The 24,223-nt window shown below is 39.4% G+C and overlaps 2 protein-coding genes across 2 annotated transcripts; both read left to right on the top strand.

Annotated features, from left to right (window-relative positions):
• On the top strand, positions 5,362-8,261 carry LOC100737783 (olfactory receptor 51G2-like). Its single transcript, XM_021062393.1, has one exon. It carries the CDS (start codon positions 6,212-6,214, stop codon positions 7,151-7,153), a length of 942 nt encoding a protein of 313 aa, XP_020918052.1. The 5' UTR covers positions 5,362-6,211; the 3' UTR covers positions 7,154-8,261.
• On the top strand, positions 17,627-19,794 carry LOC100737744 (olfactory receptor 51A4-like). The gene has a single exon (XM_003482543.2). The coding sequence runs from the start codon at positions 18,418-18,420 to the stop codon at positions 19,357-19,359; it is 942 nt and encodes a 313-aa protein (XP_003482591.1). The 5' UTR covers positions 17,627-18,417; the 3' UTR covers positions 19,360-19,794.

The following is a 24,223-nucleotide window of genomic DNA, read 5'->3' as shown; positions in this document are numbered from 1 at the left end:
AACAAATTTGTATCAAAGGAACAGAATCAATTTTTGATTTTTTGTTACTATTTCATATATTCTAAATGCTGCATGTATGTATTAACTCAGAACATTAAAATAAAACATAGGAGATAGATAAAATTACTCTGTGCTCATTGTATACATAGGAAACAGAGGCACACATGGCTCAACAAATTTTCTAGGTTATACAGTCAAAGTATCAGAACTGAGATTCAAAGCTCAGGGCCTCTGGAAAGACAGTCCCCCGTGATCTTTACTGTCATGGTTCTAGAGTTCATGCCATTTGCCTTCATTTATCCTGAGATTTAAACATAGAAAACTGATTTTTAGGTTTGCTCCCTGCCCTTCTCCCCTTAAAAAGGATTTCTCAGCCTTGGCACTATTGGCATTTGAACTGGGTAATCCGTTATTGAGGTTCTGTCCTCATTACAGGATGTTTGGAAGAAATCCTAGCATCTATAAACTAGATGCCATTAATATAAACATTTTCCCAGTTACGGCGACCAAAAAAGGCCCTTGATATTTCCAATTACCCTGTTAGGGGAAAACACTGCTTCCTGTTGAGAACCAGGGCCTTAAATCAAGGATGCTTTCAACTTCCATTCCCAAACTGAGTTCTCCAGAGCACAGATTTCAGATGTTAATAACTGCTGTCTGGATGTCATGGGTCTGGAAACGTCTGGGTTAAACTGTATTACGTTTCCTAGGGACGGGATTTCTCTGAAACATTGTGGTGTGGAATTGATATTCACACACGGTGATGTTACAACGTGCAGGGTTTCTTTTTCATTTTTGGCTTGATTTTTTTACAAACTATATTGACACACAGAGTTCCCTTCGTGGCTCAGCGGTTAACGAATCCGATTAGGAACCACGAGGTTGAGGGTTCGATCCCTGGCCTTGCTCCTTGGGTTAAGAATGCGGTGTTGCTGTGAACTGTGGGGTAGGTTGCAAACACGGCTCGGATCCCGCGTTGCTGTGGCTGTGGTGTAGGTCGGCGGCTACAGCTTCGATTAGACCCTTAGCCTGGGACCCTCCATATGCCACGGGTGCAGCCCTAAAAAAGACAAAAAGACAAAAAAAAAAAAAATTGACATACAGCATGGTATATATTTTAAGGTATAAATGTGTGTATTTAATACATGTGTCTACTGTATTATGGTTGACGCTGCAGTGATAGCGCCACTATGAAGTCACATAATTATTAAATTGGAATAATTAAGATCTAGCCTCTTAGCAAGTCTGATGATTGTCATACACCACTGTCCTCTATATTCATTATTCTGTACATTAGGTCGCTAGGACTTATTACTCATCATAAGTGTGTGCCCTCAACTGTCATCTGGCTTATCCTTGTCCCAGCTGCCGCTCATCGGCATTTTACAATCTGCGGTTTGTTCCAAACATGATTAATTGAAGCTCGCTTTATTTATTTGGGTTTTTTGTTGTTGTTGTTGCTAATTCTATTGGAATGGTGGCTTATTGTACATTTTAGGAAGATCGGATGTAGGCAATATAAAGAATTAACATTTCGAACAGTAAAAACACAATAAAATTAAATTTTGGAAAAGCATATGTTGGACTATCAAAAAAAAAAATGTGATCTGTGGCATCCCCTAAAAACTTTCATGAAGTCATTTTGCCCTGAACCCAAATTATATTAGAAAACACTTGCATTTATCTGGCATATGGGAGTGAGTGGAAGCAAAATGATAGGTCAGAGAAATAGTTTACTTTATGAACAGAGAGATGTTGACAGTTATATTTTGAATTATGAGAAAAAGGAAAAAAAAAAAGAATCGGTCTTTGGAAACAGCAACAGCATAACTGAGCTGAATTTCCTGACAACAGGGGAAGAACCGTGGAAACTTCGCACAGCGTTAGATTTTAATCTAGAGCAGATATTTGTCAGCTCATCCTCCGCTCTCCTACCTGTGACCTGTGGGATTTGGAAAGGGACAGAGAACATGCCCTTGACAAGTGGGGATTTATGTCTTTGCTGTATCGTGAGGCCACAGGCATCGAGCTCGTTTTGTGTCCTCGATACCTTTATCGTTCCGTTTAATATGACGTCTCAGGATCACTCAGAGGAGATTCAAGGGCCAGGTAAATAGGAATTTTTGCTGGATGAATACAGTGGCATGTTTACCCTTCTAACAGGCAGATGGTAAAAGTGCTGAGTGTTATGGACCGACTGGGGCTAAATCTCATAGCTTCCGATTGTTTGTAATTGTGATCACAAGCACTGCTTTTGAGTAATAAATTTATTTGTTACCTACAACGTTTTGCCTTCCTCACAATAGCTCAGTGAGGCAGGTTTCATTATTCCTGTTGTTTAGCTGCAAAAATATAAAATTTTTGATTAATTGTCCCACCATGCAACAGCTAGTAACTGCTGAGTTATTCAGAGCACAGACTGTTTACTGCACATTCCAATTGACTAAGCCCATTGTTTTTCTCCATCAGATGGTCCCAAGGGCCCTTCTCAGTGCCACTTGCGGCTGAACCTGGACCCCCACACTGGGGATCTGGCATGGCCACCTCCTTTTTCTGAGCAAAAGACAGTTTCCCCATGGCAGTGACATCATTTATTTCCCTGGAGGTCATATTAAGGAAAAAAAAAATGGGTCCTGAGGGAATGCACTGGTCAAAAGTGGCCATGCAGATTAGAGCAGTTAAGGCACAGAGGTGTGGTGTTGATAGGGCACCTAGCTGGACAGAGCCAAGGATCCTGAATACAAAAATATCCCATCCTGGCTCTGGAATTGCCGAAGGAGGAATGGATGCCCTACTCAGGACACCTATGCTTCCTTGAAGAATTATCTGCATTAGGGTCCACTGTGTGTTTATTCTCCTCTTGTGCCCATATTCAGTGGCTTTTTTTCTGTCTACAAGACATCCTTATGCTTGGCCAGCTGGAGACCCAGCCAGCCAACAGCAGGGTGAGTGGCTGGCTACACCTGGAGGACGGCTTCTGAAGCGCAAAGAATGGGTAACTGATTCCTACCTAATATATCTGAAGGATTCAGGAAGTAGAAGGGAAAGTCAAGAGGTAGGACTGACCATTGCTCATGTGAAATCACTGTTCTGGGATAGGCACAGGTGCAGGCTGCCCTTCCCCTGAAGGAGCCAGATTATCATCCTCAGAGGCTGCTCAGAAGCTCTGGGATGGAGCCCATTGTAAACCCATGTCCAAGTATAGAAAGCACCTAGGATGAGAATCCATGCAGGAAAAGTCTCTGGCCTCTGTAAACACTGCTATCTGATATTAACTAAAAGTTATCATTTTCAAACACAATGATGATGATACTGCAGATGATTTTAATACTTCTTCTATCTCACGCTCAAGGTAGTCATATACACTTCTGAATATTAGAAGCCAAAAAGGGATTCGGGCAAAATAATTCTTGAAGAGAATCCCTGAGGAGTCGCATCTTTCCAAGGGAAAACTTGGGCCCTCCAGGTCACACCTGGTTCTGGATCACTGGTGTATGGAGCTGATGTGCTGAAGATTGTGGCTGCTTGGCGTCCCCATTAGCATGTTTCACTTAAGCCTGATGTATCTCCTAGGTCTCAGATATTTTAGATAAATTTAGCATTTTAGCCAAAAACTTTAGATGTGTTTTCTTAAATCTCTTAAAGATTACATAGAGCAATACCGTTTCCAGTTTTACCCTCCAAGAAATAGATTCATCTGTCCGAAGTCATAGAGACAGTTATCATCAGACTTCCCGTGATTCCAGACGAGCAGCCACCAAGAGTGGAGGGCTTCTGTATCTGATAGACTCCTACCATGGAAGGTGGGTGACGAATAACCTAAGTCAGAGACTTTTCTACACCGAGGGAAGAAAGGGAAGAACTGACATTCCTGGGCAAGATGCAGTCTCTGAAGATATTGAAAGAGTTGAGGAAGGGAGTTGAGGAAGAAGACCACAATTGCAAGAGCCAAAGGGATCACAGGTGTTGTGCTGTGATGCTAAAGGAGTTTTTGAAATAAAAAGCTAGGAAAGTAAGGGACTTGTGTAAGGACCTAGGCTGCCTAATAGGCTGTGATTGCTAGAATATAAATCACAGCAGGGGAATATATGAAGCGATTCTTCGCACTGAATCTGCTCTTTAAAAGGAAGGAACGTGGTGTCAGAGCCGAAAAAAGTTCCCTTGATCCCTGTAAAGGGTTAAGGAATCAGTTATTATCTTTTACAGTGCGTCAGAGGACACCAGAAATTGTAGTTGTATTCCTGACACAGGATAGATTGTGGGGCATATGAATTCTGATAAAATGTTGATATTGAATATGCTACGTGAAAAGTTTTATTGATGCTTGGTGCCTAGAGGAGCAGCCACTGTGTGGTCAGCGTGCTGCTAAGTAATTGAAGTCTCTAGGGTTCCTCCTGTAACGCCTCATCTTCTCAGGTCCCTGGGAAACTGCCTCGCATGGTGCCTACAGCACATTCCGTCTCTTGGGTACCCGCGCCCTAAGCTCGCACACTCCTGTTTTAACATGCCGTGAGCTCTTTGTGGTGGTGGTGGTGGTTCTGACTGTTTTCTACGACCATTTTTTTCTCTCTCTCCTTGCTCTATTAAGCACCCAATTCTCTGGGTAACTTCCCTTTTCACAAGCTTCCACGGAAACCAGTATATCGCTGTCTCCCCAATATGCGTGCCTCAACTTTATTCTAATCAAACTAAGCTTACCCCCTAGTTTTAAAAAGTTTTCCTGTGTCCTCCTGAATTTTTGTGTATTTGTTTTAATAAGTGACACCGAAATATACCAAATAGCTAATCTTGTAATGGGTTTCTTTCTTTTTCTCGTTCTTACCAGAGTCACTGACCAATATCTTTTTACTTTTGTCTCCCTATGTAAGTTTTTGCTTGTTTGCTTTTTGGCTGCACCCTCAGCATGTGGAAGTTCCTGGGCCAGGGCTTGAAAAACAAGCCTCACAGCAGTGACCTGAGCTGCTATGGTGACAAATACCAGGTTCTTAACCTTTTGCACCACAGGCAAATCCTCCATATAAGTTTTCTATCTATCATCCCTTATCATTGCCACTGTACATTTTCCCTTTCATTTTTTTTTGGGGGGGGGTGATGTTGTTACTACAGTAACCTCCTGAAGGATTTCCCTGCCTTCTCTTTTATTAACTTTTTTTTTTTTTTTTCTACTTTTGCCTTTTTAGGGCCGCCCCTATGGCATATGGAGGTTCTCAGTCTAGGGGTCCAATCAGAGCTACAGCTCCCAGCCTACACCACAGCCACAGCGATGCCAGACCCAAGCTGCATCTGTGACCTACACCACAGCTCATGGCAACGCTGGATCCTTAACCCACTGAGAGCAAGGCCAGGGATCGAGCCCACATCCTCAGGGATACTAGTTGGGTTCCTTAACCACTGAGCCATGACAGGAACTCTTTTGTTACCCTTTTGCCCATTTTTAACATTCATTCTAGTTTGACAGCTATATAATATAAATTTAGCCAAGGTGCTTATTTTTTATTAAAATGCCTATCTAGGATTTTTAATTAAATTAAATAAAAATGCCTATCTAAAGTGTCGTCTAAAATTAAGTCAAAGCTCTTTATATTTACACATGAGTTCCTCCAGAAATTTTGCTCCGTCTATTCAGTCGCAGTTCCAAAATCCACTTGAAGAGCCACTCAACCTACAGCTTATTCAGTTTTGCTCCCTTCCGCTTGTAATACTGATACCTGCTGACATGTGCCTGGGTGTAAATCAGCACGGAATACCCTGCATAGTCCTCTGTTTTCATCTGACCCCTGTTTTTCTTTGAGACAGAATTGTCGTTAGTAAATCTTCCCTGATCTCCCTGGTTTAAGTTAGTTTCCTCTTCCTGTGTTTTAAAGGGCCTTGTGCTAAACAAACCCTTTATTTTAATTTTAGCTCTCTCTAGTCACTTGGTTGTAAGTATTTGAAGGCATTTCATATATATATATATATATTTCATAAATATGAATATATTTAGCACTACCAGATTTCTTTTAATAAAATATATCCCAATAAATGCTCAATGAAGAATGAATCAAATAATGGGTAAAGTCATAAACACAGGTGATAATTCCACGTAATGAGCAGAGAGCAGTACACGGAGGAGCGTGCATGGGCACATTGTTTGGTTCTGCCGTATTGACATTCACCCTAATTGCTCCATGGTCCTGTCTCCCCCTCAGACTGACGTGCGTCCATCCACACAATGGCTGTCTGCAATAGCTCTACCCCGTACCCCCGCTTCCTCCTGACGGGCTTCTCAGGCCTTGAAAGCAGCTATGGCCTGCTTTCCCTGCCCATCTTCCTGGTTTATGCCACCTCTGTTGCAGGGAACATGACCATCCTATCTGTCATCAGAACGGAGCCGTCCCTCCACCAGCCAATGTACTACTTTCTGTCAATGCTGGCGCTGACCGACCTGGGCCTCTCCACTACAACCTTGCCTACCATGGTCAGCGTTTTCTGGTTCCATGCCAGGGAGATCTCCTTTAATGCGTGTCTGGTCCAGATGTACTTCATTCATGTTTTCTCAATTATCGAGTCAGCTGTGCTGCTGGCCATGGCCTTTGACCGCTTGGTAGCAATCCGAGAGCCCCTGCGCTATGCAGCCATTCTAACCAACGCGGTAATCTTTGGGATCGCTTTGGCAATGGCGGGAAGGGCCTTGGCTCTGGTCTTTCCAGCTTCCTTCCTCCTGAAGAGGCTTCAATATCGTCCTGTCAATATTCTTTCCTACCCCTTCTGCCTGCACCAGGACCTCATAAAGACAACTGTATCCAGCCGTCGAGTCAGCAGCATCTACGGCCTCATTGTGGTCATCTGCTCCATGGGACTTGACTCAGTGCTCCTCCTCCTCTCCTATATCCTCATCCTTGGCACGGTGTTGAGGATAGCCTCCAAGACAGAGCGGGTGAGAGCTCTCAACACCTGCGTCTCTCACACCTGTGCTGTGCTCACCTTCTACACACCGATGATCGGGCTCTCTCTGATCCGTCGCTACGGGCAGAATGTGTCCCCCCTCGTCCACGTGCTCATGGCCAATGTCTACTTGCTGGTGCCACCCCTCATGAACCCTGTTGTCTACAGTGTCAAGACCAAGCAGATTCGTGACCGAATCCTCAAGAAATTTAGGCAACAGAAGGTTTAGGCGAAAGAAACTCTAAGACACGACTTTCCTTCCCCTCCTTCTACGTTAATGAGAGTATTTCATATTAATGTAGATATTTGAATTTAAATATTTCTCATGATATTTCATTTTTAAGATAACAGTAGTATAATACAATAATAGTAATCTATAGAATAAAGGCATGATTTTGATTTATATTAATGCTGACATACTAGAGAATACGGTCACTAAATCCAGGTTGGGCTATTCCTAGCAGAACTACGGCTTTTCTTTTAATAATCAGCAGTGATGTTTGTGAGACTAAGAGAGTCATCACGTCAACATTCTAGTGAAGTTACTAGTTATACCTTGGCAGGTCCTAAATTTGTGAAAAATACTTGGATTTCAAGATGACTCCGGGACTAATGTAGACTCGGTGGTCTAGATAACAATATTTCCCCACAAAATTGACCTTAGTACGAAAATACTTTCAGAAATTTTTAAATTTTCTGTTGAAGAGAGGGAAATATTTAGGAAAATATTTCCAGCAAGAAAGAACTTCTATTAAGGAAATGGACTGGGGGTTTTGGATGGAGATGTCATAAAATTAGGTTCTAATGACACTTGTATAACTGTAAGCATAATAAAATTCATTGCACTTTAAAAAAGGAAAATGAAAATTGAATGAATCTCAGCAAACTTTTAGAAGTATGAAACAAAGACAACGTGGGCCAAAATAACTGAACTGATTTGGGTAACTCTCAAATCATCCAGAAACCATGCTGTTTCTGTGTCTAGGAGTCTTTCTTCTTGGAGTAGTATCAATACTTCTGAAACTCAGATTTCCATCCATTTTCTGCAGACTTTTGATCTGTTACTGAAAGAAATATGTCAAGGCTCCAAATATCATCATGGATTTGTCTGTTTCTCCTTGTCATTCTATCAGTTTACCCCAGATATTTTATTGCTTTCTTGTCAGGTGTACAGACATCAAGATTTATTACGTCTTTTGAGAAATCACTTTATCAAAATGTAATGCCTTTATCCTTGATAATTTTTCTCATTTTCTGAAGTTAATATAGTTTAGCTTTCTTTTGATTAGTGTTAGCATGGCATACCTCTCTCTACTTCTTTACTTTAAAAAATATATGTGCTTAGGATGAAGGTTCTTTAAAAAAAACTGAAAAATACAGTTGCCATATGATCCAGCAGTCTTATTCCTGGGCATATATCCAGAAAAGACAAAAACTCTAATTCAAAAGGATACCTGTACCTCAGTGTTCATACTAGTGCTGTTTATAATAGCCAAGACCCAGAAACAACCTAAATGTCCATAGACAGAGGAATGGATAAAGGATATGTGCTACACACACACACACACACACACACACACAGACACACACACACACACACAACACACACACACACACACACACACACACACACACGAACATCATCTAGCCACAGAAAAGAATGAAATAATGTCATCTGCAGCAACATGGATGGACCTAGAGATTATCATACTAAGTGAAGTCAGTCAGACAGAGACGAACGTATTATATCACTTACATATGGAAGCTAAAAAAATAATGATGCAAAGGAACATATTTACAAAACAGAAAAAGACTCACAGCCATGGAAAACAACCTATGGTTACCAAAGGGGAAATGGGTGGAAAGATAAACCAGGATTTAGGATCAACAGATACATAATACCGTATACGAAACAGATTAACCAACAAGGACCTACTGTCAAGCACAGAGAACTATACTTACTATCTTGTAATAATCCATACTTGAAAATAATCTGAAAAAGAATATATATGCGCACATGTATGCATATATATATAACTGAACCACTTGGCCTTACATCTCAAACATTGAAAATCAAACTTCAATTAAAAAAAAAGATACTTTAATGTGAAAAATTATGTTTTTAGGGGCCTTGTTTGCTATAAGCAGTGTTTCACTTTTTAAAATTTTTGACAACTGAGATACAATTAACATTATAAACAATTCACCCATTTAAAGTATATAATTCAATGTTTTAGCATAGATTAACAGATATGTGGAACCATCAAAATTCAATGTGTATCATCTCAAAAAGAAATTTCATACTTTTTTTTTTTGTCTTTTTGTCTTTTTCTAGGGCTGCACCCATGGCATAGGGAGGTTCCCAGCCTAGGCGTCTAATCAGAGCTGTAGCCGCCAGTCTACGCCAGAGCCACAGCAACGCGGGATCCGAGCCACATCTGCTACCTTCACCATAGCTCACGGCAACGCAGGATCCTTAGCCCACTGAGTGAGAGGGACCGAACCCGCAACCTCATAGTTCCTAGTAGGATTCGTTAACCACTGCGACATGACGGGAACTCCAGGACTTCAGTCCTTTTATGGATGAAAGGCATTTCGTTTTACGGTGTTGGGTCAATGGATGAAGGATTGTCTGTGTGGATTGGCCTGTGTCTGGTTTACTTCTTCACAGGAAGTGGGACCTCAAGCTCAAGACCACTGGCACCAAACTGAAATTCTTTACATCTGCTTCCTTTCACTACATCCCACACAAACACAATTGCAACCATATGGAGATGGCCTGATGGGCCTACTCTCAAAACTGCACCTAACTTGGGCTCTTCATAGCTAAGACAAACCCCAGGGCTATGAAAATTCCAAATCACTGCTGCCCTTCAAGGATCTCTGCTCCAGAGACTGCCTCCCACCACACTGAACGAGATCATCAGGAAACACATTCCCCTCCCTAAACACCCTTTGGGCCAGGAGTTTCCTGCCTTGTTCCCCTTGGAGTGGTGGCAGGACCGCTATCCCTGGAAAGTCGTGCTGTGTGAGACTTCCCCTGTTATCCAAGCTGTGCAAGCACTGCCCAAGACATCTCAGTGTGTGCTACGGCGGTTTTCATAAATTTATTTTTATTGGAGTGTAGGTGACTTACAACGTTGTATTAGTGTCAGGTATGGAGCAAAGTTGATCAATCATACATGTAAATATATCCATACTCTTTTCTCCCATATAGTTATTACCAACTATTGAGTAGATTTTCTGTGTGGTACAGTAGGTTCTCATTCATCATCTACTTTATACAGTAGTGCTGGGGGGGAGGGAAGTATTGGAGGAGGGAAATAACATCTACACGCTACCATCATGCTGTGGTTAAGCCCTTTCCTGATCACGCCCCAAATCCTCAAACCTGGTACGATGCTTAGCATTCAGAGGGTCTACTTCCACCTGCTGAATATTATGATTAATGCTGATATGTATGTTCTTTCATATACTTTTGCGTGGACACATATTTTCATTTCTTTTGGATACTAATTTTAGAGTGGAATTCCTGGATGGTATAGTAGCTCTAAGTTTAATTGCTTGAAGACTTGCCAGACTGTTCCACAGTAGCTTTGAATTTTAAATTCTTACAGCAGGGCGTGAGGGTTCTAATTCCTGAAACTCCTCAGTAGCACTTGTTCTTATTTGACTTTGTCACTCAAACTGTTCTCGTGGACATGAAGTGGTATTTCACTGTGGCTTTGATTTTCATTTCACTGATGATCAATGAAGTCAAGCATCTTTTCATGTGCTTTTTGGCTATTTATATACTTTCCTTAAGAAATGTGTATTCAGATCCCTTAAACATTTTTAGTTGTTTTTTTTTGTCTTTATTATTTTATATATTCTAGGCATAAGGCTCTTAGTAACAGACATGGTTTCAGGTATTTTCTCCCATTTACTGAGTTATCATTTCACTTTCTCTGTGGTATTCTTTGAAGCACAAAATTTTTTAATTTGGATGAAGTCTATTTTTTTTTCCTTTTGTAGTGCAGGCTTTTGGGGTCCTATTTAATAATCCTCTGCCAAATCTGAGGTCATAAAAATTTACTCAATGTTTTATTCTAAGATTTTTATAGGTTGATCTCTTGCATTAATATCTTCATTTAAATTTATTTTTTGTATATGGTGTGAGTTAAAATTTTAAAATCTTTGTTTTCGGGTTTTGCTTATGGTTAGTCCCAGCATTATCTATTGAAATTCTGATTTCACACTGAATAGTCTTGGCACCCTTGTTGAAAATCAGTTGACCATTGATATACACATTTGCTTCCAGAGTCTTAATCGTATTCCATTGATATGTCTGTCTCGCCTTATGTTCAGAACCAAATTGTCTTGCTGACAGGTGCTTTGTAATAGTTTTCAACTGTGAGTAATCCTACCCTATTCTTTCACAGGATGGTTTTGGCTCTTCTGTGTCCCATGCAATTCCGTATGAGTTTTAGAATAAACTTTTCATTGTGCATAAAGAAGTCAAATATGATTTTGATAAAGATTTTACTGAATCTGTAGAACAATTTGAGAAGGACTGTCACCTTTACATAGCTAAATCTTACTTCTACACATGGGATATATTTCCATTAATAAATGGAAACTGTCTTAAAGGTCTTTTAAAAAATCTTTTCTTTTTAATGACCACCAATTTCATTCAGCATGTTTTATAGTTTTTTTCTAATATGTTTTGTATTTTTGTTAAACTTTTTTCTAAGTATTTGTCTTTAATGCTGTTGTAAATTGAATTGTTTTTAAAATTATTTTTATTTTGTTCACTGCAAATGCATATAAATATAAATGATTTCTCTATACTGAACTTACGTGCTGCTACCCTGTTGACCTTATAAGTCTTCTAATAGGTTAAACTTTTCTGTAGGAAAAAGTGTATCCTCTTTAAATAGAAATGGTTCCACTTCTTCCTTCTGAATCTGAATATCTTTATTTCTTCTCTCCTTCTTAACTGTCATGGCTAAGTGGCCAGAACTCCCAGGACACCGTTGAAGAGAACAGATGAGAACAGCTGAGAGAGGATGTGTTTACCATGCCTTTGCTCTTAAGGGTAGGTATGATGCGCCTTTTACTATTAAGTATGAGATGAGCTGTGTTCTTCATAGATACCTTTCATCCACTTGAGAAAGTTCCCTTCTATTTCTAGTTGTGTTTGGCCACACCAGGGACATGTGAAATTTCCCTCGGCCAGGGATCACACCCACACCACAGCAGAGATCTGAGTCACAACAGTGACAATGCTGGGTCCTAACCTTCTGGCCACCAGCGAACTCCTATTTCTAGTTTCTTGAGAAGGATGTTGCATTTTTTCAAATGCTTTTCCTTCATTTAGGAAAATGATTCACTATTCTTCTAGTAAAAGATACATTACATTCGTTGTTTTTCAGTTGTTAAACCAACCTGGCATTTCTGGGACAAGTCCCTCTTAGTCATAGTGTGTAATTCTCTATACACAGCACTAGGTTGATTTGCTAGTATTTGTTGAGAAGTTTTGCATCCAAATTTATAACAGATACTGGCCTGTAGTATCTCTTACTGTGACTTTTTTTTTGATACCAAGGTAAATAATACCCTCATAAAATGAGTTGAGAAGTATTCCATCTTACAAATATTTTTTAGAATAGGTTGTAACAGCTGGTATTAATTCTTCTCTAAATATTTTATAGAAGTTAGCAGTGAAACCATTAGGGCCTAGCCCTATCTCTATTAATTATTAAACACATATTTCACTTGTTAAGGTTCTATTTAATTGCTACTTCTGAGCTGGTTTCAGGAGATTATGCCTTTCTAAGAATGTGTCCATTTCACTTGTTATCTAATTTGTGGTTTAAAGCTGTTCTTTTTCTCCTTTTTCTTTTTGTCTTTTCTAGGGCCACACCCACAGCGTATGGAGGTTCCGAGGCTAGGGGTCTAATCAGAACTACAGCTGCCGGCCTACACCACAGCTCACAGCAACGCCGGATCCTTAACCCACTGAACAAGGCCAGGGATCGAACCCACAACCTCATGGTTCCTAGTCGGATTTGTTTCCACTGCTCCATGACGGGAACTCCTCAAGTTGTTCTTAATTTTCCTTTACAGTGACTTTCTGTAAGATTAGGAGCAACTAACTCTCCTTACTATTTCTAGTCATTTGAGTCTTTCGCTCTCTCTTTTTTCTGGGCCAATCTAGCTAAAGTTTTCTGGCTTTTAATTTAATTGATTTTTGCTTGTGCGTCGCTACATTCCAAGAACAGAGGAGGTAGAAGTGAGCCTCCAATTGCCTGGGTCCAGCTCTTGGGTCAATCAGTGGTCACATCCTTTCAATGACCTCTTCCAATGCTGTGTTAAGAACACACTGCTGAATAAATGTTTCTTCAGAGTTAGTCAAGAGATCTAATGCTGTAGTTCTTGCAATGTTTTTCTGGTCTTGCCTATTTTAGACTTTCTGCATTTACACAAAAATTATGCAATTTACTTATCTATCAGTTTCCACAACAGAACTTACTAGAATTAGAATAGAGTTGTGTTGAGTCAATTTTACCTTGGAAAGAATTATTAATAACACAGACTTTTGTAATCAATGAACATGGTCTGTTTATCTAGGTCTACTTGAAATCTTCTGCAATGTTTTGAAGTTTTCAGAGTAGATATCTTAAAAGTATTTTATTTTATTTTTACATATTTTATGTTTCTAGTTAATCACTTTGCTTGATGAAAATGATATTTAAAATTTATATAGACTATTTTATCAAGTAGGGAGGAATTCAGTTTTGTACACTGATCTTCTACCTGGTCTCCTTTTATAAATTAACTGGTTCTTTTTTGTTTTTGTTTTTTTTTCTCTTTATGGCTGCACCTGCAGCACATGGAAGTTCCTGGGCCAGAGGTTTAATCAGAGCTGCAGCTGGGCCCTCCACCACAGTCACAGTAACAACGGATCTGACTGCATCTGCAGTCTATGCTGCAGCATTCAGCAATGCTAGCAATGCTGGATTCTTAACCCACTGAATGAGGCCAGGGATTGAAGGAGCATCCTCACAGAGACAACGTCAGGTGCTTAACTCACTGTCACTGAGTGACAACAGGAACTCCTAAATTAACTTGTTCTTAATGTTTATAGATTTCTACATAAGCAATCATATCGTTTGTGAATAGTAGCATTTTTACTTTATCCTTTTGAATTTTTATACCCTTCCTTTCTTTTTTCTTTCTATATCACATGGTCTTAGACATCTAGTACAACTCTAAACAAAAGTATTGATAGGGATATCCTGAACTTTACATGTTGCTGATGGAAAATGTCTATTTTTTTTTCATTGCCGTACTGTCAACTATAACATTTCCATGTGCCTATCAATTTAAGGTAGTATCTTCTGTCTCTAGTTTACTCAGGGGTTTTGGGACGAAAAGATGAGGATTTTATCTATTGAGATGATCATGTAGTTTTTCCTCCTTGCCACTGTGAATTAAAGTCATGATTTTTGAAAACCGTGTATTCTTAGGATAAATGCCACTTGGTCATGATCTATTATCCTTTTTATATATCACTGTAGTCTACTTGCTGTTTTCTATATGTCTGTATCTATGTTCACAAAGTAGTAACCATTGGTTACTGTGTCTCATAATGTAATTCTCTGGTTAAGTATCACACATGAAACTAGTGGAGAAGTGTTTTATTCTCTAACAGAGTATGTATACAATGATTTTGTTAAATGCTTAATATAAATCACAAGGAGTTCCTGCTGTGACTCAGCAGAAGCGAACCCAACTAATATCCATGAGGATGCGGCCTTGATCCCTGGCCTCGCTTAGTGGGTTAAGGATCCAGCATTGCTGTGAGCTGTGGTGTAGGTTACAGACGTGGCTCTGATCCTCTGTCACCGTAGCTGTGGTGGAGCACGGCAGCTGTAGCTCCAATTCGACCCCTAGCCTGGGAACTTCCATATGCCATATGTCTACTTAATAAGTTGTGTTTGTAAAACTGGACAGCTATATGCAAAAGAATGAAATTAGAACCTTCTCTAACACCATACACAAAAATAAACTCAAAATGGATTAACGACATAAATATAAGACCATATACTATAAAACTCTTAGAGGAAAACATAGGCTGAACACTCCTGACATAAACCACAGCAATATCTTCTGATATCCACCTCCTAGAGTAATGACTATGAAAAAATAAATAAATAAACACATGGGACCTAATTAAACTTAAAGTTTTTGCACAGCAACGGAAACCATAAACAAAACAAAAAGACAACCCACAGAATTGGAGAAAATATTTGCAAATGAAGAGACTGACAAAGGATTAATACCAAAACAAACAAACAAACAAACAACCCCATCAAAGAAAAACATGGGCAAAAAATAAAAATTTACATTTCTCCAAAGGAAACATAAAAGTGGCCAAAAAAGACATGCAAAATGCTCAACATCACTAATTATTAGAGAAATGCAAGTCAAAACTACTGTGAGGTACCACCTTATACCAGCCAGAATGGCCATCATTAAAAAGGCTACAAATAATAAATGCTAGAAAGGGTGTGGAGAAAAGGGAACCCTCCTACACTGTTGGTGAGATTGTACATTGGTGCAACCACTATGGAAAACAGTATGGAGGTTCCTCAAAAACTGAAAAAAAAAAAAAAAAACCCTAAAACTAAAAACCATACGATCCAGCAATTCCACTCCTGGGCATCTATCCAGAGAAAGCCGTAATTTGAAAAGAGACATGCACCCCCCCACCCCATGTGCACTGCAGCACTATTTAAAATAGCCAAAATATAGAAGCAACCTAAATGTCCTTCAACTGAAGAAGAGATAAAAAAGATGTGGTACATATATGCAGTGGAATATTACTCAGCCATTAAAAGAATGAAATAATGCCCTTTGCAGCAACCTGGATGGACCTAGAAACTATCATACTGAGTGAAGTTAGCCAGACAGTGAAAGACCAATATCCTATGATATCACATATCTGTGGAATATATATTTTTTAAAAGCATACAAATGAGCCTATTTGCAGAATAGAAATAGACTTGCAAACTTTGAAAAAGTTATGGTTACCAAAGGGGACGGGTCAGGGGTGGGAGGGATGACTGGGGGTTTGAGATTGGCATATAAGGTATACGGAATGACTGGCCAGCAGGGACCTGCTGCAGAGCACAAGAACTCTATGCAGTATTTGGTGATAATCTATGTGGGAAAAGGAGCTGAGAGAGTATGGATATGTGTACACGTGTGACGGAGTCAGTTTTTCTACAGCGGAAGTGACCACAACCTTGTAAATTAAATATACTTCAATAAAACCTAAAAAGATGTTATCTCTGAGAATAAACTAGTAGGCAGGTTAGAATGCTGGGAAACAATAAAGCCATGATATATCCATTCGTTCACTATGTATCTCTCCAAATATTGATCGACCTTCCTGATTGCAAGCAAGATGTTTAGTTACTAGAAATCTTACAGACCTGAGTTCCTTTCTTACCTCTACCACGTGACCTCTATAGAACCTTATATAGACTGAGAAACATCTTCTCCATCAGTAGAATGAAGATAGTACTAGGGATTCATATTATTCAAAATACTGAAAGATTCATCATCTAGTAATAAATTAGTCTTAGTAAGTGGAACGATTTAAATGCTCAATACATGTTGGCTAAAACTATGTACAAAGTGTGGCACAGAATAGGTTAAAGGGTCAGATTGGGGGTTTATAAAATATTAAGCATAAAAGTGTATTATTATGATAAGTTCCTAAGAAGAGGCAGGTTTGAAAGAGGAGAAACTTGAGTCTAACATTAATAAGTTGTTTTTAAAGGATAATTATAGTGCTGTCCAGAGTTTTCTGGAAGGTTGTGTTCTGGCTTCAGCAGTAAAGTCTAGGCTAAAAATATGTCATAAAATTTTTGTCCTACATCACTTTTTGAATGCATGTACTTAATTCACAGCACCTTTGCTTTGACTCTGCCCAGGGCAGAGTAGTTAATATCTGAGCTAAATATTCAACAGAAGTGTTAGGTTTTGCACAGGATTTGCCACATTCCCCTCATGCCTGGTTATTAAGGACCTCTCTTTAACTGGAACCATCCCTAACTTGAGGTTGATACTTCATTTCCTTGGTATGAACTATCTCTGTGAATGTGTTGCATCTGTGCATGTTTATTCTTATTCCCAGAATAGATCCAGCCTGGCTCCCTTCCCCAGAGGGCACAGTGCCTCTTGAGTGGGTTGTGGGGATAGAAATAAAGAGAAAAGCCCTAATATAACAGGTGGAAACTTTGGTGGCAGACAAAGTCAATGGTTTCTGTGATGTTATGACAAAACTCTGGCTACTCTCCAAAGTTCTCTCCCAAGTACCCACTCTCTGGTAAGTGCCTAGATATTCTTACTTAATTGGCGTTTACTTTATGTATCCTTTGGGCAACAAAACAAATGGAACCAGATGAGGAGAAGGAAGAGGCCCCTCAAAGTCATACCTGTAAGCAGAACAGTCCCTTCAGAGACAATGTGAGTGGACCATTTACCGAGGGGGGAATTATTCTTCAACAGAAACCAAATTCTCCTAAATCATGTCACCTACGATTTCAGGTTACTATTCACCTGGCAACACTACGCAACAGGTCACAAATTCTAGTACTGAAGAAAATGAGACATAATCTGTCAATAATGTCTTCAGTGACTGCCCTTATGAATACAGACATGATCTGAAAATGATGGGAACTATGTGGCTCAATTAAATTTATTTTGGAATAAATACTGATTTCATAATGCATATGCTATTGAACGATAACAATGTTTTTCAAAATATTTAATAATGTATTTTTATTGAGGCAACACTGGTTTATAACATTATATCAGTTTCATGTATGCAATATTATATTTATACTTCCGTGTACAGTACAGTATATACAGAGGCTTTTAAGGATGGGAATTTTTAAAGAATGTTTTAAATAACCAACAATTTCCAAATGGCAAGATAGAACTAAGGGCAGTTTAGTTTTGAGGAAAAAGACATACATGTGTAGGATTTCTAAAAGGTAGGAAGAAATTGAGTCTGTGATATTCCTTTGCTTTTATTTAGTGACACTCTAGGAAGCAACTATTGGAGTCAACATCCTATCTGGGAATGAAAGCAAGAAATAGTAGATGATTTGAGGGAAACTGACTAGGGTCACCAAGACTTTATAGAAATAATGAGTTGAGGTGCATATATGAAAACTAAATAAAAATTTACATTCTCCATGGGAAAAAAACATGACCAGAAATAATTCTTCCAAACTATGACATCTGACGATTGTAATTTAGAGGGGCACCCATTTTTCTCTACATGATAGCCACATGAATATTTGCTCCATCATAAGAGTTTGGGTGAAACCAAAAAATTCAGAAACTGTGTTTTTTTCCTACCAAATTTCCTGATATTCACATTTTACCAATTCAACATCTCTATGTTCCATTGCAGAGCCATCTAAATGCATCATGTCTATTACCAACACGTCACACATTGAAATCACCACCTTCTTATTGGTTGGGATGCCAGGGCTGGAACATGCACACATCTGGATCTCTATTCCCATCTGCAGCATGTATCTGGTGGCTCTTCTGGGGAACTGCACCGTCCTTTATGTCATCAGGACAGAACCCTCCTTGCATGAGCCCATGTACTATTTCCTTTGCATGTTGGCTCTGTCAGACATGGGCTTGTCCTTTGCCGCTCTTCCCACCATGGTGAGGGTCTTCTTGTTCAATGCTCCTGAAATCTCTGCCAACGCCTGCTTTGCCCAGGAGTTCTTCATCCATGGATTCACAGCCCTGGAATCCTCAGTGCTCCTCATCATGTCATTTGACCGCTTCCTGGCCATCCACACCCCTCTGAGGTATAGCTCCATCCTGACAACCGTCAGAGTTGCCCAAATAGGAATGGTGTGCCTTTCCAAGAGCTTCCTCCTGGTTTTCCCCTTCCCCCTCACTTTGAGGAGCTTGAACTACTGTAAGAAAAGCCAATTATCCCATTCCTACTGTCTCCACCAGGATGTCATGAAGCTGGCCTGCTCTGACAACCGAATTGATGTCATCTATGGGTTTTGTGGGGCACTCTGTGTTATGGTAGATTTTATGCTGATTGTTTTGTCTTACATCCTAATCCTCAAGACTGTGCTGGGAATTGCATCCCGAAAGGAGCAGCTCAAAGCCCTCAATACGTGTGTTTCACACATCTGTGCAGTGACCATCTTCTATCTGCCCATCATCAACCTTTCCATTGTCAATCGCTTTGTCCAGCATGTCTCTCCCCTCTTCAATGTTCTTATGGCAGATGTTCTTTTACTTGTGCCTCCGCTGATGAATCCCATTGTGTACTGTGTGAAAACCAGGCAGATCAGAGTAAGAGTTGTAGCCAAATTGTGTCAGAAGCAAATATAGCAGTCATATAGAGCGGAAAACATATGGTGGGGATGTCTTAGGTAAGAGATTAAATGTGAGTTTGAGAAAACCTAGCATTTGGCACACATAATCATCAATACATTTTTCCTGTTGTCCTCATCAGATGTATTTCATTCACAAGTGATACTGACAGAAAGTCAATATCTTCAGGTCCCTCTCTTGAGCAAATTCAGTGAACAAGATGAAAACAGATGTCTTACGATGCCATCTATGATAACAGCAAACGTGCCTAGTTCAGAAAACATTAAGTTTCTAAACATCTGCTCTTGCTGCTTTCTAACTGAGTCTTCATGCAAAACAAGAATCATATTTGGGGAGGGGGATGGATTGGGAGCTTGGGGTTAACGGATGCAAACTATTGCTTTTGGAATGGATTAACCATGAGATCCTGCTGTGTAGCACTGAGAACCATGTCTAGATACTTACAACAGAGCATGACAATGGGAGAAAAAAGAATGTATACATGTATGTGTAACTGGGTCCCCATGTTGTACATTGGGAAAAAAAAAATGTGTTGGGGAAATAACAAGAAAAAAAAAAAGAGAATGAAAATTAGATGATTCTCTGTCTCTTTTAAATGTAAGCTGTATTATTTCTTTGAGAACCTAATTAAAGCAATGAAGTATATACCACAAGAAGGTGCACTGATTATATCCTGTCTACGTCACCAACATCATCAGATAATCATTAAACTCCATCCACTTTGGCCTTCTGGAGATTTGTACAATTTATAAAGCTATCTGTTTCTTGTGAATTTCCACATCTGACTATTTTCCTAGAATGCTCTTCTCAATTTCATGTAACTCATGACTATTCTTTTTTTAAAGTTTAAGATTGATTTCATCATAAAATACTTCCCTAAACCCTTGGTCTAAATTATGACCCTCTTTTAAAAATCTCCTTTATAGCTATTTTATCCTTTATTTTTTGTTCATTACTATTTTGAACCACAGATAAAATTTATGTTCATTTCTTTTCTTTTTACTTGAATATAGTGTATTCTCAAAGAAGGAAAAACCATATCTGTTTCATCTCTGTGTATCTAATCTCTGGCTTACCTTCTTAAGTAGGATAGATCAATTGTTATTTAATCAATGTGTAAGTGAGGCCATGTTTAGGGAAAGGAGAATTGTTTGTTGAAAAATTAAGTAGGAGTTCCTATTGTGGCTCAGAGGTAATGAGCCTGACTAGTATCCATGAGGATGCACGTTCGATTAATGGCCCCGCTTAGTGGGTTAATGATCCAGCATTGCCATGAGCTGGGGTGTTGGTTGCAGATGTGGCAGAGGCCGGCAGCTGCAGCGCCAACTCTACTCCTATCCTGGGGGGGTCCATATGCCATGGGTGTGGCCCTAATATGAAGACAAATAAATAAAAAGAAAGAAAGAAAAGTTAAGTAACATGCCATCCTGATATGATACAATTTTCTTAAGTTGCGTATTAGAAAGGTAGGTGTCCCACAGACGCCCAAATATTTTTAAAGTAGGAAAAAATGATATGGGCCGTGGAAGAATTTTTTGTGCTCTTGTTGAGGCACGTCTTCAGAATTATAGACCTTCTCTTGCTTACATTATGCCTGTTCTCTATGTGTTTTTCCATATTTATTAAACACCTTGATATGAAAATGATATTTGAAAATTTTCATGCCACATCAATGATTCCAAATCACTGTTCCTATGTGTGATTTCTACATCAGCATTCCTTGGCTTCCTGTAAGGAAGTAGGGACATTTTTTGGACGCTGGCTCTCTACTTTTACTCCAAAGGTGGCTTCTTCTATCCTCGGGCATCAGGGCCACCTTCTCCTCCCATCAATGTTTTCCCAAACACATTATTATGTCTCGAGGTGAGTGAACTGTTTTACTTTTGCTAGATTTTATAGCTTTTTTTTGTTTGTTTACTATCTAAAGGTTTTATGTTGTCAAAATGATGCTTGAAAACTTAAATAATATTTCAAGATTTACATAGTTTCTTCCCCAGCTCCACAACCATGAATTCTACTTTCAGAGAGTACCAACGTCAAGACTTTTGGCTGCTTTTACTGCCATGTGCCCTTATAATTCCAAACATGTGGTGTTACCGTTCAGTTTTTTACTATGAGACTATTAATTTCCAGCAAAAGAAAGTAGAATTTAACTCTCTTGTGCCATAAAGTTCCTAACAAACATGCAAAAAAAAAAAAAAGAAAGAAAGAAAACTAGTGCACATTTTCCCTTCCCTCTGCTCTCACAACAGTTATATACCATAGTGGTTAATGCCCTTTATTTTTATGTCTACATGTGTAAAGCTACGCTGTATAATTACAGTTCCTTTCCTCTGCACTATTTTATTTACAATGAAAATCCTCTTATTTTTAATTTTCTTTGCTTTTATGAATGTATAACTACATGTCACATATGTTCTACTAAATACAATCATCTCCAAATATTGTTATGCATTCAGGTAAATCTGCAAAGCAAAAGCAATCATCCTTGGCAGGTGCCTTCTAGACCTGATGCAGTGATGTTTAGAATCTTTAGTAAAATCTGTTCCAATAATTAATTTACCTTGATCTCTCCTGCATTTCCTTTGTTTTGAAGATTCTCTGGCTTTGTCTATTTTGGTTTATCTTTCCATGTAATGGATTACAGCCTATAGGGGGTTCCTAAGGCAGGTCAGAGCAAGTGTACACTTTGTAAACTTTCATTTATAAAACTTCTTTCAGTCTTTTTCTAACAATTATGGTGTAACTGATAGCCAACTAGCCTCTTGCTGTAAATATCTAAACAACTGAATAAAATATATGAGGCAAATGTCTTTGGACACTGAATGACAGTAAGGCAGGCCTATAAGATTAAGATAAATACACGACATAAGCCCCTGAAAAATTTCCCCGAATTTCTGTGCATTTTTTCCCAGCAGATTAGAGCAGAATAACTGAAGTGGAAGAACAAAGCTCGGAGTTGAGGTTTCTGGATTTTGAGATAGAGGGTATATATGGCAGAAGGAAACTCTGTAGAGAAAGACACCCATAAATCTGCAAGGAGTCTTCTAAGATGTTTTACTACATTTTAAATTATACATGCACAGGTTAAGTCTTAGCAATATCTGGCAAAGAACCCACATGAGTAGCTCTGAATTGAACAGATTTTGGCAATGACTCAGTACTGTGATACATAGGAGCCAGAGTAGATAGAACGTGTTGAATGAGAGCTTCCTCTCAACTGACTCCTCAGAAAAATCAGACCTTAAGAGTTCCCTTATCCTTGGAGTAAGGTCAACCTTATGCCCACTCTAATGAAACCAGCCTTGAAGGGATAGAGCTGATACACAAGGAGCTTAAATAAATGCCATAAAAAACTTCAACATCCAAAGGAAGACAACACAATCCAGACTCTCAACAATGTAGCATTATTGTAGCCTCCTACTTACTGTTTGAAACACAGTAATCAATTACAAAGCATGAGAATAAAGGGGGAAAATACAATAATGACCCTAATGCCATTTGCAGCAACATGGATGACCCGTGTGGAACTATGTGATTCCCTGGGGCATCTCCTGACACTCACCTCACTGGTTGTATTGCGAAGGGATATACACAGCAACCCAGCCTGAGAAGGGCATGATCACCAAGGACTCAGACAGTTCAAGAATGGAAGTTTGGATTATACCATTAAATAAGCCCCTGAGACCTACAGAGGTGACAGCTGGGGTTTAGGGAAATTTAGGGGAGATAATGGAAGGTGGAGAGCATGAGTATCTGAGACCAAATGCCACAACAGGAACCCTGGAGGATCTGGTCTCCAAACCTGAATAGAGAAATAGATCTGTGTGGCACAAGGGTGGACTCTAGAGGCCCTGTCAATTAAATCTCTCAGTCCTCCACAGCAGGGAGCATGCTTGGCTGAAGACCCAAACTACTGCTGTAGCCTCCATCATCTTTGTGCCCAGGCCACACTTCCCCTCGGCTTCTCTCTGACAGTAATTGAGAAGAGTAAGGTACCAACACAGAGTCATTTCCAAAGGACTTAGGACTTTCCCAACAGATGACTTTGATTAAAAAATCCGTCATAGCCTGGCTGAAGCTTTCTGGAAATTATGACACCATCCAAAATTCTTCCTGTTCAATTCCTTATTCTTACCTCTCTTCTTCAAAGATACATGACTCATATCATGATCCAAATATACCTCCTTCCTTCCTTGTCTCTATGTCTTTATCCTTCACAGGAATTTCCTGCAATGCACTCCTTGCATATCCAATCCTGTCCTGGGATTTGCTGTTCAGTAGACCCAAACTAATATGGAACGCCAGGTGACAGCCATGTACCTCTTAGCTGTGGGTTGTTGTGTTTATTTCTTTCAGGATTTATTCAAGATCCTTCCAAGATATGCCCAAGAATGTCGCTTGATACTGAATTTATTTTTCTCTGTTACCTTTGCAGCCTCACCTTCTCCTGATGACCATGATAAGTTATTACACACAGGATTATAACTCTTTGTCTTATCTACTTGTCCCTTGGAACAAAGAACCCAAAAATGCCCGGAGAGCAGACAGAGGTAACAGTGTATTTGGGCAGAAGCACTCCTAACCCGGGAAACAGCTCCTCCAACCTCACAGAAACTCGTAGGGTTAACAATCCCAAATTCTTAAGTGGATCAAAACAGGTGATAGTAAATGGAACCATTATCCCACCATCCCTTGGTTTTCAGACTCAGATGCTATGTCTTTAAAATGATTGACAGTTCAGAGTGTGTACTGTATCCTAGAGGATGGACCTTTCAATGTAGATTCTAATCTCTAAGCTAGCAACTAACACATACATTCAACAGGCCAATCTATCACTCCGTTGGTTTGCCAGCTTAAT

Source organism: Sus scrofa, chromosome 9 (assembly GCF_000003025.6).
Source record: "Sus scrofa isolate TJ Tabasco breed Duroc chromosome 9, Sscrofa11.1, whole genome shotgun sequence".
In the NCBI taxonomy this organism is placed as follows: Eukaryota; Metazoa; Chordata; class Mammalia; order Artiodactyla; family Suidae; genus Sus; species Sus scrofa.
This window is presented reverse-complemented; position numbering and strand designations above follow the sequence as displayed.